Source organism: Seriola aureovittata, chromosome 17 (assembly GCF_021018895.1).
Source record: "Seriola aureovittata isolate HTS-2021-v1 ecotype China chromosome 17, ASM2101889v1, whole genome shotgun sequence".
Lineage (NCBI taxonomy): Eukaryota > Metazoa > Chordata > Actinopteri > Carangiformes > Carangidae > Seriola > Seriola aureovittata.
In genome coordinates, this window is record NC_079380.1 from 20,948,491 (window position 1) to 20,965,241 (window position 16,751).

Consider the following 16,751-nt stretch of genomic DNA (forward strand, 5'->3'; position numbering starts at 1 on the left):
GTACTATGCCTTGTTTTTTAATTGTTTACTTGTTGACCCCTGGCTCAAAATGTTATTTGTATGTTGACTTGCCAAATAAAAAAAAAGAAATGGAATTGCTCAGTTATTAAAGTGAAAAACTTAAGTGGTGGGAAAAGAAAGTTCATATCTATATTATCCTTGTGAAGTCCGTTTACCAGATACAAAAGAGACCATTCACTTTCAAAATAAATTCAACACTCAGTAGATCACACATAAATCTTTTTTTTTTTCATGTGGCCTACGGAAAGGTTTATATTGGAACATGGTTAAAGAGTTCAGTTTTTCCATAATATATCCTTTTAATCCTCATTCTCATGAAATTCACAGACTCATCTGATATATGTGTTATGTTTGAAAGAAACTGTTATTCATCTTTTTAAATGCATTTGCTAGTTTTTGTGGATTATATTAAGCCACTTTATTTAAGACAAAATGTAGGCTATGGTAGTTTGACTATATTTTCAACTTGTGATATAGTAGAGGTAGAGACAATTGGTTCATATTTTCATATTAATAGCCTATTTAAATTCAAAGCAGACATTTTTAAAACTTGTCTTTAATAAAATAAGCCTCAAACCAAGTCATTAGATCAACTGTAAAAAATAAAAAATAAAAAAGGATGATGAAGGCCATGGGAAATAGGAAAATTTGTTTATTAGAAAGTCATCAATACAGGGTGTAAATGCATTTCAAACCTTGGATTTTTTTTTTTTTTTTTTTAAACAATTTATTCCTTTTTGTTTTACAACTGTGATATTATCTTCATTAAAAAAGACTGAACAATATGAAGTTTTTTTTATAAGCCAAGAAATACTATCAATTCAAGTTTCAGTTGCCAAGAGAGGGATATTGCACAGTTGCCGGTAGAAATAAGCTTTTGGGAGAGTGTTTGCTGTTTACAGGGAGAATGTGGATTGAGGAATTCAACGAGACGCCCGTTTCTTTCCTCGGCAGCTACCTACGCCCTTGAGCAAGTTGAGCAATAAAACTTTTCATGTCTGTTCATTGTATAACTATTCCACTTTGCAAATACTCCCTGGAGTTTTAACTGTAAGAAAACATGATCAGTATCAACTATCTCGTTACAGCGTTTGCGTCAATTGATGTCAATGAAATGATCAGATCTAAACTCCTCATTAGGCTTTAGGTCAAGCCATTTAAGCACCAGTTACATCCAGGCTTCACAAGTCTGAACCAACTTGTTAAATACAATTAAGTAAAATATAAAACATTATCACTTTAGATATTATCAGGATTCGTCGGAAAATAAGACATCTCTAAAATTATTAGCACACTAATCAAACATGTTGCAAAATAAAGTAAGTAAGTATTTTCCCGCCAGTCAGAAGACAAGTTAAAGCCTGTTAGTGAGTCATCACAATGTGTCATTAATCAAATAAAGGTGCATTCAAAGTGAACCACAGTGGAACAAAAGTGAAAATAAATACAAAACATTACAAAATCTGAAACTCTAAAAGTCAAAGCTACTTAGTCATAGCACAAACACAAAAATCACAAACAACAGTCCACCCTTATTGTCGTCTAATCTAGATACAGTAGCCATTCGCCATTTACATCCCCATCCATCAAAGTCTCTGCTGCCATGGTAACGCCAGTTCAGGAATGCCATCTTTCCAGTCGGGGCTGCCGGCCACACATGATGAGTATCACGACGTCGCAGGGAACACAGTGATCCCTGGTGAGAACGTCCCCGCCCGCTCCTCAGATGGCACAGGCACGGCGACACATAAGGACATCGGACTCTCTCATCTCAAGTGGCAGCAGATAACCTACTGCGGGGGGGGGGGGGGGGCCCAGGGGTTCATTACCGGCACCCTTCACACAGCATCTGACCCACATTCCCTTTCTGACACACAGGTTATTAATGGCGCCCAGCTGTGTTGGGACACGGCCGGTCATTTCTCAATGTACATGTATAAATAGGTCGCTGATGGTGGCACGTGTTGCTCTCTGAGGGCAGCGTGTGCATCTTCACACCCATACAGTTTCTGGGAGAGACATATAGCAGCAGAGTCAGAGAGAAAATGTTTTACCAACACACCTGAGGGAAAAAGTCAAGGAATGGGGGGTTTTTTAATCTTGCTTTTTTTTGGTTTAATAGTCGGATTCATACCCAGTTTATTCCAACAGAAATATAAAGGCATATCCGGTCCAGGTGTTTTTTTTAAAGCTTCATCAGTTTCTGCTGCATTCTTCTTCATAAAGTGCTTCTACATCATCATCAACGTTAAAAAAAAAAAGTCACATTGAGAGAGGATACCTTTCCTATAAACAACTATTAAAAAAGAAAATAAGGAACACTTTCCAGGAACGTCCCATGAGCTCTTCCAGGTGGAGAATCTGTAGAGTGGAAGTGCTATTTTGTGTAACGTCCCAGGCTGGATGTGGCCCTCAGCGGTTTCTTCTGGCCTTTGGGGAATTGCCGCAAAACAAAGTCAAAGTTGGCCGTTGTGGACATAGCATAGAAGACGTTTGCTTTGTCTGGTATGAGCAGCTCTGAAAACAGAAAAAAAAACAAGTGTCATGAGAGGTGTTTTTCTTTTTTTCAGCTCTATTTCTATTTCATTTCAAGTCCTTCTGTTCTGACCTCTTTCCTGAGAGATGACCTGCGTCAGGGTGAACTCCTGCCAGTCCATGTGCTCAAGATGATGCTTTTCCAGCGCCCGCTGAATCACCTGAGCAGTTTTGTCCTGGCTGGTTAACTATAAAATACAGAAGGAAGTTTGTGCTTGAGAAAATCAGTTACAACATTGTGCTTTACTAAAGGTGCTGCTCATGCAAATAGAGCAGAGTAGTGGAAGAAGTGTTTATTATATTAAAGTCTGCCTCCACTTAGAAATGGATTCTGCTTATTGATGTTTTACCTTCACTGTGCAGAATGATGTATGTGCAGAGTTTGTTTTCATATTCATCTGTTGAAGGGGGAAAGTTTCACTGTGCACGTCATAACTAGTTTAAAAGCCAATATTAAAGTTACAGGACTGTGACGAGGAAATTTGCACATGCACTGACTTTTCAGTGAAGTGGGAGATTTCTTTTGTCCACGATTTAAGATTTTTAAGATGGAAAATTTTTGCATATTCATATGTTCTGGATTTTTCAACAATTTTAAAGTCATTTTAATATTTTTTACTGCGCTAATTGAACTTTTTTGTAGAAAAACACAAATTATTATTCCAAACATAGTATGTCTTCAAACATTTCTGGAGACGTCTTTAAATAAAAGTAGGAATGCTACACTGAAAAAATATTTGTTTACAACCATAAACCATACCTTACATTTTTATATATAATCAGATTTTAAAATATTTTCTGGAGGATAATCTCACCATGATGCTTTTGTACATGTTGCCGTTGTTCTGGGTCAGGTCCACGCTCACCCTGACTATACAGGAGTCCGCCACCTGACGGTTATACACGGGCAGGGAGGTCATGGACACGGAGCGCTTGTGGTGCGAGACCGGGGCAGGCTTCGGCCGAGCACCGCTGCATGACGAGGCTGGGGAGCTGGAGGGAGTAGGGGAGTCCGGAGAGGAAGCCGAGGAAGAGCAGGGAGAGGGTGAGGAAGAGGAGGGCAAGGAGGAAGAGAAGGCCTCGGACACATTGTTGCATGAGCTGTGAAAGGACTGCAGAGAAGAAGAGAGGGAGAAAGAGTACTGATGAGTGCCACTGGGAGAAAACAATAGTCACTCCAGTTCAACCAGGGACCTGCTCAATTGAAATTCTCCTTGTTGAGGGCTCACGCTAGTTTCTACAACCCTTTAAAGAAGATCTTTTGTGAAGGGAGCTTATGTAAGATTCCCAGTTCTAAAAGCCATTTACTCCTCATTAGAGATGCTTAAGGGTTTGTTTGAACACTTAAAACGGGACGATTGTTTGTGAAGTGTAAATAGTGGATGTTGTTCTGAACACAGAGACCCTTTAGATGAAGGCAGAGCATGACAAAGCTGTCAACAAAAGACACCATTGTTCGTGCCATAAAGGACAAAGGATGGACAGAAAACAAGGTTATGAGACAATGAGGCAGATACATACAGAAACACACACACACAAACACACACACACACACACACACACACAAACAGCTGTTTACCTGCAGTCTGATGGAGCAGGCCGAGTTTGGGGAGGAGAGATCCTCCATCTCAGATCCACTGGATCCAGAAGATGAAACGCTGATCTGATCAGCAGGGAGTTTCTTTGATCCATCGCTCACTGTCAGGAGACTGAGGACAGAGATTTAACTTGAGATTTGTACCAAAGACAAAAACTCATTCTATGATAATAAAGTTATTATAAATATAGAATATTGTAGGATTTGTTTTCTTTTTACAGCGGATCAGCACTGCATGCATCAAAATATACTTTTCCTGTTGTGGCATAAAAATGAGTCAGCAAATACTGTCTGTACCACTTGTTACTTCATTTTTTAAGTGTTATGTGCATAGTAAAATGTGAGTGTGGTGTGTGTGTGTTTGAATATTCAAATCAGACCAGAGCGCGATACTCACCTGGAGAGTTTCTTTGTGAGCGTGCGGTGGCTCCAGAGGGTTGGTGAACAGAGGTCTACCGGAGGCTCCAGCTGTCTCGACAGCTCGTAGCTGCAAACACATCAAACACGAACACTGACGATCAGAAAGTGACACTCGAGACGAATGAACGTTTGCATTATAAATGTCAAACCAGTCGTTTCTTGATGACAACACTCCAGCTGTGACAGCAATACTCCCATGCTTCAGCTGATAACAAGAACTGATTAACTGGCCAGATGCCATATAACAGCTGAACATGACATTCATACTATGTAGATTATGTAACTACCAAATTTTTATTGGGCTTTTATCAGGCTTTCCTCTACTGAGGAACTGAAACACATTTTGCATCTCACCTCTCCTGGTCAGTGAGCAGCTTGTATCCCTGCAGCCAGGCAGCGATTCTGGGGTGATGGGGCAGGTTGTACTGCGAACAGGACGCCTGCAGCACACGGATCTGTGACAGAACCTCAAACTCCTGCAGGGAGAGAGAAATGTCGGTCGATAAACAGAGTGACAGAGGCTGCGAGGTGTCCTGCTTCCTGCCGTCTGTGTGGTTGCATAACCTGCCTGGACTAACAAGGTGATACAGCACGATACTTTGAACAGTTAAAAAGCTGCAGTGAGGTTTTCCTTAAAGATATATGTAAAGGTTTAAAAAGCGTAACCAAAGATCTCTAGCTTTCAGCATGATATTCACTAAAAACAAGTGTCAGAAAATGTGCAACCTGCTCTGTTTACTCTCACAGTGCAAATACACTGTACACACCCAAACACACAAGCATGTGATGCTGACATGATGTTATGTGAACACCTTTGTACTGAAATACATAAAAGATGACACAAAGAGGAACCACTTACCCTCCTTCTCTTTTCAAGGTTTATCAGCCCTCCCTGTCAGAAGAAAAGATTAAACACTATTTATTTACTGCATTTATCAATGATTGATTGGATCAAGAACTGAACACAAACACAACAGTGACACTTTATTCTAACATCCCAGATTTAGCAAATTGAAAATGCAGTAAAAAACTGCAGAGTATCATGTATCGCGATCCCGCAAGATGGATGTTTATATGGCAGTTTCAGTCTCAGTTTCAGAATCACGACCCCCGCTACCCACTACTATGTATTGCAATGTAACATTATGAGATATTTTACTGCACAGTATATACTTCACCACTGAAAGTTAAATATTATACAGAGCAGCTGTTACTCAAGCTATATTACGCACCTCCAAAGTGTCTGGCAGAGCAGTGTCCAGCATGGTGAGGACGGTCAGATAGGTGCCCAGGTAAGGAACCACTCCACTGGAGGTACTCTGCAAAGAAACAGCATGTAAGCACACCTTCCATTAAGCTTACAGCAGGTCTTTCCACTGTCACTGTATCTGTTCAGTTGTGACTTTCAAATCCAGTCATTAGCTTTTTCTTTTCTTTTTTTCATTTTTGAACTGTATTGAATGGGTTGAGATTGGACGACATTGATACAGGGCACGTCCCAGTTAGCAGCGCCCTGGGTTCATGTTACAGCCCTGTGCATATGACTTATAAAAGACCCCAGTTAAGTCTATTATTACTATCCTATAATCCTGGTGATCTGAGGCCATTTGAAACTTGTTCAGCACCAAGCAAGGCTAAAGATAGGTTTGGGTCTCTGCCATGCCAGAGATACTCCACCCACACTGTGGGAAATTGGCTCTCCTGTGGCTTTTAGAGTTGGATAATATGAGAGGGATTTTGCATGTGTCTATTTGAAAAGCTGAAATTAACCCAGCTTCGGGTAAAATGACCCCAAGACAATAGCACATGACAAAAGGGATAACATTTTGAAACATTATCAGTGTAAAACAGCAAATTTACTGCTGCAGGAAAAGAAGGTTTGCTGCTTAGCGATTCGGTTGAACTAGACCTCAGCGATATATGGCATTGGGCTTCATGTCCTGTCTTCAAAACATCTCAGCTCTTTCCTCATCTGGAGGTTTGGCTTACCATCTGTCTGGGGACTGGACACCGCTTGGATATCTTTGGAGAAATGTTATCCTCAGTCGCTTGGCCCCCGTCCTGTCGAAGAGGGTCAGACAGAGCTATATTCAGTTGAAGGTTATAGACACATACATTGACCCATTATTAAAAATAATCTGCAAGATTTTATCTTACATCTTTTAGACAGTCCATTATATGAATTCACACAAGCACGTTCAAGGTGTCTTCTAATGAAGCATGTGAAGTGGCTTATAAAGCAAAAGTTTTCAATGCATGAATAGGTTTTATTACACATTAACTTGGACATCCTGTTGAGGAGTTCTCCAAGCCTCTTAAGTCTTTGTGGGTTAGGGTTATGTGCTATCTGTTATTGGAAACAGCAAACAGGCTTAAGTGTATGACCGATTGTGTTTACATAGATCAGTTTCCTTCATAAAAGGCAGTGTCTGAATACAGCTACAATGGAAAGTTAAAAGGAGGAGAACAACACAATTAAAATGATTTCATAGTGAAGAATCTCTTTGAACTTTTTTGTGAAGCAGCAAATTCTGTTGCTCAGTTGTTGTGTAGAGGAAATACTGGTAATCTATTGACTTTAGAGTCCTTTCACTGTAACTAGACACAAGACGCCTCTGACGCAGTTGCCTAAAGGAGACTACATAAAAGAAAAAAAAGGGAACACAATGTGCTTGAGGCACCTGGTTTCCCATTAACACATTGTAAATATTAACTGAAAAATGAATCTTTTTAATAATTAAAGGAGAAAATCCATGTACAGGAAGAAAACCATTTCCAAACATGTTTTCAGTGACATTCTTTGTACTATGTTCTCTGCAGTTCATTCCCCCGTTCTCTTTACAAAACAAAATATTTAACCTCTGGTGAAATAGTCCCACACTAAAACCCAGATACTGGTTGTATTAATGATTTAATTAGCTTTCACATCACTGAAAGGTTTTTGTTGTTGCTGGGACTGAAAGTATGTAGCAGATGAAGCAGATTGACTTGCTTGCATTGGTAAACATTAACCCTTATATATAGATGCGTCAATCAGGCCTTTTTTTATAGGAATATTTCCTCCTATCAGTCACTTTTGTCAGTTATACACAGTATTCAAATATTTATCTTAACTATGACTGGCACCACCACTTAAAAAATTTACAAATGACATTATCTAAGTATACTTTACTACTACTTTATATTACTAAACTGACAGCTGTTTATAGCTGCTAACATTAACTTGCTAGCTTGCGTTGCTGTAGTTGTGTATGAGCTGTTCCTATAACCAAGTAGCTTAGTAGCTAAGTAGCGTAAGTTACAGAGACTCTTATGTTTTGCTATAAGAATTAAATTACTTTATTTTATAGCTAACAAACATTAGCTTGCTAGCTAACATTACTTTAGTTGTGTTTGAACTGTACCCATAACTATGTAGTATATTAGCTAAGTTAGCTTAGTAGCTAAGTAGCATAAGTTACAGAGAAACGCTATAATTATGTTCTGCTATATAAAGAAATCAAATTACAAACAAACTTTAGCTAGCTAGCTAACATTACTGCAGTTGTGAATGGACTATTGCTGTAACTTAGCTTAGCTAACTTAGTAGCAGAACTTAGACTAACATTTGCAAGTTTGACAGGTTCATGATAAAAATGTCACAAATGTTAAACTATGCTGGTGTGGAATACAAATTAGTATTTAGAGCTAAATTATGAAGATAGCATTTATTTAGTATCACCAAAAAAAAAACTGATTCTCATACAGCTGGTTTTCGACTCTCTCTCTTTATAAGAGTGTAGGTTCATGACCTGTGAATCTCAGGGTTAACACTGTAAACAATGAAGTAAATGTAGGCTGTTTTTTTGTGCAACCAGCAGTTTTGTTCTCACCTCGACCAGGAGCTCTCTGTTGGTTAGAACACAGTTCTCATCAGGGAAGGTTTCACAGAGGTTATTGAACGTGGCCATGCTGTCTCTGCAAAAAGAACAGACACCAGAGTTAGTAAATATGCAGCTATTTAATCCAATATATGATACATTAATAATTAACTATAATTCACAATAACTGGTGTTAAAATTTTACATTTCAGTTCTTGGTCGATGACCAGATGTTTAAACCATAAAAAAGGACAAACATGAAGTTATGCTTCATCTGTCCTTGACATTATAATAGCTTACTACAATGTTCACGACCTGACACAGAATATAGGTCACACAAAAGCAAGACATTTGCTGACTTGCTCTATCAAAGACATTGAATTGCACTGGATAAAGGTTCAATGCCCTCATTAAAAAACAATTATGTAAAACACAATATAAACGCAACCATAGAGACAGACAAAATCATTGACCTTAGAAATGGCTAAAGTCCAACCTTACCTGCTAACAGCAGCCCAGGTCTTTCTCAGCCTGTAAACTGCATTAGACTGAAGGGCCGACAGGATCGCCCTGAGAGAGGAGAAGTTCTTCAACTGACGACACTCCTGGAGAAGAAAGAGTCTGCGTTCAGGATTCACTTAATTTCAAATTAATTTCAAATGTTTTGTGGTGACGATTGTTCTCCTAAAACAAAGGCTGTGTAAATGAGGTTCTTATGACGTATTGGACTTGAAACCTGAATGCCAACTGATATCTAGTCACTCTGGCTTTTTTACTGACCTGTGCTACTCTGATCCACTTCTCTATGATACGGGCCCTTTGCACTGGAGTAGTGGGAGGCCGGCAGGAGGAAGTGGGACTGGAGGTGGGGTCTGTAGGCTGGCAGAGCAGGGACATGATGACCTGGTTGGTGATGGCGTTGAACTGCGCAATGGTGGCCCGGATGGTGGGAGACATGTTTTCCTTCTTGTCTCTTTGAGACCACACACAGCCCAGACACTGGTAAGGCACCACTTTGACAAATAGAGCCTGAAACACCATGAAAACCAATTATCAGCCTTTAATAATCAATCTAAAACAAGTGACGTGTGTAAACGTGGAACATACAATATCCTCTCACGTACAGAATCCATTCGGGTGAGCTGTTCGGCGACGGCTGAAGCCGAGAAATCCATGATACCAAGTCGATCCACTGAGTGTTCACATCCTGAATCTTCATCACCAGATCCCTCCTCTTGTTCCAGACCTGTCGGGGCAGCTTCTGGACAAACACACAGAGCAGGAATCCAGAAAAAGAGTGTGAGCACGGCAGGAGGATTTTCACAATGTTGAATGCTATGACGATGGTATGTCGTGTGAACAAAGGCCTTATCACTTTTTTATCATGTTATGTGTGGGAGGATCACCTTCTTTCTGCAGCCGCTTGAGCAGCGCCTCAGCTTGCCCAGCCAACGAGCAGAAGTTGGGTTGGCTGCGCATATTGTCATGCACCGCAGAGCTGATCCTCAGGTGATCCAACAACAGCCTGAGTGCCAGGTGCACGGGAGGATCCCTGAAGTCCTCGCTGTACTCATCCAACCATGTCTGGACAAAGGCCAACAGAGGGCTGTGGAGGCAGTGGAAGAGTCATTACATTTTAACTAGTTGAACAACACTTTAAAGCATATAAGGGTTCAAGTTTTTTTTTTCATTTAAATGGTGTTTTAAATGAAGTTGATCAAGGGAAGATTCATCCACTTACCTCCTGTAGCTTTCACTGTTGTCCAGATCGGAGGCAGCACTGTCACTATAAGAATGAAAACAGGGTCAAAAACATGCAAAAGAAGAATAAAAAAGAAGTCACAGTGTACTTTTTAATTATTATTTGTCCCTCCTCTGCAGCTATCTTTACCCTGACCTCAAGTCATGCCAGCCACAGCCTAAAACCGCTCTGTGCACAATTGTTGTTGTTGTTGGCCTCAAGATAATGAGCACCTGCTAGGTACTTATTATTACATCAAAGCTGAGGGGAGAGTTGCTTTGTCACAGAAACATGTAAAAAAAAAAAACACCCTTACACAACATGGTGACTCTGCACCAACAACATTCCCAGATTCAAGCACATTTACGTGCCAGACTATTTCTTGGCCCGGCACAGTAATAAAACCACGAAACCAAAAGTAACACCACATGTCAGTTTGACATGGCTACATCCAGCAGCCTTGTTAGCTTAACTCGGCACAAAGACTGGAAACACTGGTTACAACAGAATTTTACACGTTTACACAGATAAATAAATTATATATAAGGCATTAATAAGTGAGCTTTTTTAGAGGTGCTAGCAGGCAGATTTTGTTAGTTAACAGAGCCAAGCTAGCTGTTTCCACCTGTTTCCAGTCATTATGCTAAGCTAAGCTAACTGGCTGCTGGCTGTAGCTTCATATTTGGTATTAATCTTCTCATCTAACCCTCAAAAGGAATTAATAAGTGTATTTTCCAGAAATAAAAAACAGAACAAGAAACAGAGAAAACCAGACATACAGTGGCACAAAGATTACCTCTGAAAGAGCAGCTCTATGAGCTTTGAGGAGCTGGTAAAGGTTCTGTATGTGGAGAGGAAGATCTTGCTGTAATCCTGATCCTGGCAGCCGGGGTCCAGGAGATGATTCACTAGCAGATCCAGGGTAGCGGCCTTCAGACGCCGCACCTTGCAGGTCCGGTACTGGACAAAAGCGCAGCATGGATTTGTCCCATTGGGGCTTGGGGCAGAGGGGACGGGCTCCCGACGCAGTGTGACCCCGTAAACTGCGCCATCCTCGAACTCCTCACCCCATTCCTGCACTGGGTTCTGGTGAGAGACAGAAGTGGAAAATGATATTTAAGTTTTATATCAGCATTCACACTGAGAGCAGCTTCCATCCAACGCTCCTGCTTGTGTTTCGAAAATATGCAGATACGGGTCAGAAACACAAATATATATCTAGTAGTGTTACTGCTCACAACATTAGGGTCAGAGGTTGAGCCACAAGGGGGTAAAAATAGCTGCAAGACTCCATGGCCAAACCGCCTGGTGACCCCTCACACAAACAAGTGACACAACACCACCGAGACGCACACTCATCCCATGTGAACCACAGCAACTACATAATATTTGCTTGTACTCATAACCGTCGTTTCAAGCCTTCAATGACTGCACAAACATGTTAGCGTGTAATGATAGTAATTATCAGAGATTCATCCACGTGACATGCTGGTTTTTGTAACCTGTGCTTGGTTTTCATTTTCATAATTTCCCCACGACACCGTAAGCTGCTGAAACTTCCATGAATTCTGGACGTACATAAGAATGTTTATGGACAAATAGAGGATTATCAAAAGGTTAGTGTATCAAAGCAAAATACCAGAACAAATGCTAAATGTCAGATGTTTCCTTCACCATCACTCATCCTCCAGTAACCAATGGAGAGAGCCTCGGAGGATCATAGGCTAGCTCAGCGCCAAGTGTGCTGATCTAAAACACACGGGTTCCATTAGATATTCAGACAAGCCGTCGTTTGATCTCGGTGAGAGCTTTCAATCAGCGTTTTAGCAACGGCTCCTCCAGAACGCTCAACAGCACATGTACACAGAGGAACGGGGTTTATCCAATGTGAATACTGAGCACCTTGTTCACTCTTTGCTGCTTGAGAACAAGATCGTTATAGTAGCATAATGAGACAGCAGCTGTGTCGCACAATTTAAAAAAGGCCGGTCTGTATTTTCAACAGCGTACAGTAAACCTGAGGGCAGCCATTTTCTTTACCCTCCAATAAAGGAGCTCTCCATTGTTTTGGTATTTTTTTACTTCCACAAAGTTAGGAATCTTTTGCGAAACACTTAAAAATAATCGAAGAAACTGGGGTGAAAATATCCTGACTTTTTGTTCCTAGTAGTTGAAAGGTCCCACTTTTTTAATTCTCCAAGCCCCAGCTGCGATCACCCCGATAACATCACAATGACATCACTGTCAGACTTGACAAAGCTCCTTAAGAGCAACAGAGGACATTATACATCTGCTTTCACGCTCTGAGTAAAACTCAAGACAAGTAAACTACACTTGCATGTGCAAAATCAGGCGAGTGCTCCTTTAATTGCTTTATGTGTTACATAACCTGGGCGTCAGTAACAGCTCTTGCATGACTAATGTCTAATCCATCTGGTTTATATGCAAATGTTTTTTTCAAATCTACACAACTTCCCTGGAGTCAAAGCAAGTAGATATTCAATATCTTCCTCTAAGCTCTATTAAGCACAGATAATAATGTGCATACAACAAAACTACACATGCTCTTGAATCTTAAATATAACTATTTTTGAAGCGTCTAAATCATGGCTGGACAGTGTGGACGTGCAGCAAGCGGCTTCATACTGCAGAGGGGATGAAAGAAACTACACGTGCTCACAACAGTAGTTGAAAATCAATTATCTACATGAGAGGACTTGCATCATCTTATGCAAATGATTATTTAAATGTCTTTATCTAAAAAGACAGTGTTAACCAGTATCACACAAACCCTATTGTCCCCCCCCACGCAGAAACTAGAATCGTTTGGTTGCTACACAGACGGGAAACTGTGACTTGTGTCCCGCTCTGTGTCAGTGATGTCGTGGTGGGACTGAGCACAACTGACTGATGTAAAAATCAAAATAAAAAATATTATGTTGTTGTTGTTGTTGGACGACCTGCTAGCCACAGGTGTAGCACGTCTCTACCACATTAAATATGATCATGGAGCAGCAAGAGAACTCATCAACGGAGGGAAGTAAACACAGTTTTGGTCTTGACCTTTTGCAACATCCTGTATTAACATTGCATTGGAGTCACAGAGCTGAGCAAAATAAATACTGATTTATCTTGAAAAACCTAGAAAGTTATTTAAAAACTCTGAAAAAGTTCTGAAGAATCCAGGAGGTGTTTTTCTTTTTAACCTTTTCTAACCTTTCTGTCCCTTGCACAATAATAATAATAATAATAATAATAATAATAATAATAAAGATCTTTAACCCCTTTCTCAGGCGGTGCCTCTTCTTCTTAATCCAAACAGCCAGAAATAACAAGAACATCTGGAACCACAGTCAATATTTAGCATGAGCTTTACAAAAAGACTTAATGCATTTTCCAGAGGACACTGACCCCTCTGAGTTTTTAATAGCCTGTCTGGTGATTATTTTAGAGAGGCTACTGTATGATGCTCAGCTGTGTGACTTGAATGTAATAGGAATACAAACTGGTGCCAGACTCCCTGCAGCTTCAGTACAAACAGCCTGTGGACTGCAGATTCCCATGGGAGACTACAGATTTGCTGTGGGGTAGATTTTTAGTTTACACGGTTTATATATAAACACACACACACACACACATACACACACACATACACACACACACACACACACACACACACACACACAGAGTAAACTGCAGGAGCCAGCAGAGCAGGGATATCTTCACAATAAAAGCAAAATTTACTTGCATTTGTGTTACATTACAGAGACTAAAGTTTGTGTCAGTGGAAATAAATTACACAACAAACCCAGATCTACTGCTCAGCTGAGTTATTGATCTTGGATCATATCTTAGACTTACCATTGTTAACTCCCATTTTCCCATCTCGTCTGCTCGGCTAAGGAGTGCTGTTTTCCATCTTGACAGGAATTGTTGAACCGAACTTCATATTTCCACTTTGAGAAGCAGAGAGTCTAAGGCTGCATCTTGCTAGAATAAAAACCTTATTCTTTTTTTTTAAATTATCTTCTTAGGAACTACATTAACGCGCCTGTATTACAATTACAGAGACGATTTTAACCGCAGAGTTCTCGCTACATTTCACGCCCTCATACAAAAGTGTTGGGTTGTTCCCATGTGACGGTCTGTGTGAGAGCGAGCACGGACAAGACCCGAGCTGTTGCAGCCTGTTTTCCTCTGTATGTGTGTGTGTGCGTGCGTGTGTGTATGTGTGTGTGTGTGTGTGTGTGGAGAGAAGCGACTTGAAATCACCGATACCCGCCGCTGGGTTTCCTCCCTGACAGCGCTCAGCCCGGCTGAAACTCCCTGAGCTTTATAGTGGGAGGCGACTTTCTGCTGGAAGTGTTGGCTGTAGGAGGGGTGAGAGGGGGTGTGTCTGTCGGTGGGGGGGGGGGGGGGGGGGGGTGCTGGTGCTGGTGCTGGACCTTTGTCTTGTCCAGTACAAGGCTTTGTCTTCCATTGTAAAGGAGTAGTTCACTCTTTTGAGAAATAAACTAGTATTTGCAGGGGGGGACAGTAACAATACATTCATTCATTTCTTTTTTCATTCATATTGTTTTATCCCTTATTGGTTTTACATTTTTAATTGCTGTTGCATCTTTTTGCCTTAATGTTGATTTCAGATTATTAAGCTACACTTTCTTTTACGTAGTTTTACTTGTCTTGTAAAGCACTTTCTTTATTAAGAAAATTTATTATCATAAATAAATAAAGTTATTACATTTTTTCGAGTACTGTAATTGAGTATATTTTTCAATTATCTTTACTTGAGTTTTATTTCTTTTGGAAACTTATAAAACTCACTCCACTACACTTAAAAGACAAATATTTTACTCCACAACATTTCTATAAAGTAAAATAGTCTGCGGAATTTATTTTATCTTATTTTGTGTGTTTATCACAGGGGAAAAAACAATCACAGCCAACTCCTCCACTGTCAGTCATGTGTTTGCTGCATCGGCATTTTTGAACAACTCAGTTTGAACCTGGCAGTGTCCAACAATGCTTGAAGTTTGAGAAAGTTTTAAATGTTTGCTGTGACCAAACTTTATTACTGCCTAAAAAAGACAGAAATATGAAAACAACAATGGCTCCTTTTGTTGATTCAATTGTGTTTTTATGGTCATTTCTACAGGGTTTGTATCATATTCTACAAGCTTTTTATTCTGCAGGTTGGACAGTCAGTCAGTGCTTCAGCAGGTTGTTTCAGAGTCATTAGGTTTTGTAAATACACTGTTGAACAATACAACAATGTGTTGACCAAAATGCATAAATGTATGTAATTTTTTTGTACTAAATTATTTTTAAAAATCAAATACTCCAGTACTTTAACTCAAGTAAAAATCTGACTGAACAACCTTCACTTGTATTGGAGGTTTATGGTTTATGCACCTTTCTCTGAGAACATGTCTGCTTAATTAAAGCTGTTTCACCTGCTGTCCCTTGGGTCGTTTATGGGGGTTTCTTAGAATACAAAAACACCACCCTTATCCATATGCTATGGTCCAGCCCCAAAGCTCTGAGATGGTGGAAAGCAATTCATGAGAACATTAATCTGGCCATGGGTCGGGACATCCCATTTGTACATAGCCTATATGCGCTGGGGGACCCTGCTCCACTGCGGGGGATCCCAGAGCCTCAAACTAGGTGGATCCACACGGCCATTATGTTGGGCCGAAAGACTCTTATTAACGAGTGGAAATCAGCAGATCTTCCTCCATCCAGCCTATGGTTCAGTCAATTAAGCATAGTAGCAGCTTATGAAGAACTGACATATAGGATGGTCAACAGACCAGACCTATATCATGCTAAGTGGGGTAAATATATAGCTCTTATTAGAGGACCTTGATGCTCAAGCGGGTAGCCGGTTACTGTGTCTGATGGTGATGCCTGGACTTTCATGGACGGAAAGTTGTGGTCACAATATGAGTGACTTGGCCGAGCTTGACTCATCCTAGTGTGGCGATGCAGGCTCACAGCCTCAGGCGCCTACTGTTGATTTTTCGATCTGTAAACAGTGGAAGACTACAACCTTCAATACAGTGTACACCCTTTCCTGTTTAAAATGTATTTATGTCCTTATTTATTTGATTGAATATATTTATCTCCCTTATTTTTGTTTTATTTATTTGTGCTTTTCTGTTATGTCTGTGTTTGTATGATTCTCTTTTGTTTGTTGTAAATATCATGTTCTGGATTGAAGCATTGTGTTATATCAGTCTTGATGTTGTGACATGAAAAATGTGAAAACTAATAAAAAATTTTGGTCACAAAAAAAAAAGAATACAAAAACACAAGCAAAGAATTATTTGTCATCAGGATCACATGGCCGTCCCCTGTTCTGATCTTTTACCCTGATAATATGGCAGCGGCTCATGAGTGAGACCATGGGAATTGCAGATTTCTATCTCTTACTCATGGTTTTCAGAGGAACAAAAGTTGCATAATTAATGTCATTACTGATACTGTATTTGTATTGTGGTAAAAGTTATTGTAAATTAAAAACAAGCCTTTTATGGAGATCATTCTTAATGTGTTTTAGCCTTGTAGATCATAA

At 40.1% G+C, this 16,751-nt stretch overlaps 1 protein-coding gene across 2 annotated transcripts; it reads right to left on the reverse strand.

Annotated features, from left to right (window-relative positions):
* Positions 1-655: 655 nt before the first annotated feature.
* LOC130185533 (ral guanine nucleotide dissociation stimulator-like 1) lies at positions 656-14,498 on the reverse strand. Of its 2 annotated transcripts, none has more exons than XM_056402050.1 (17): positions 14,036-14,498; positions 10,971-11,260; positions 10,175-10,219; positions 9,840-10,039; positions 9,558-9,691; positions 9,214-9,462; positions 8,935-9,038; positions 8,446-8,530; positions 6,563-6,634; positions 5,806-5,892; positions 5,433-5,465; positions 4,928-5,049; positions 4,551-4,640; positions 4,136-4,265; positions 3,372-3,668; positions 2,630-2,744; positions 656-2,538 (listed from the first exon to the last, which is right to left on the reverse strand). In XM_056402050.1, the coding sequence occupies exons 1-17, from the start codon at positions 14,057-14,059 to the stop codon at positions 2,399-2,401; spliced, it is 2,217 nt and encodes a 738-aa protein (XP_056258025.1). In that variant the 5' UTR covers positions 14,060-14,498; the 3' UTR covers positions 656-2,398. The 2 variants fall into 2 exon arrangements, with proteins under 2 accessions (XP_056258025.1, XP_056258024.1); XM_056402049.1 differs by having other exon boundaries at positions 9,558-9,694; positions 14,036-14,497.
* Between the last annotated feature and the right edge of the window lie 2,253 nt (positions 14,499-16,751).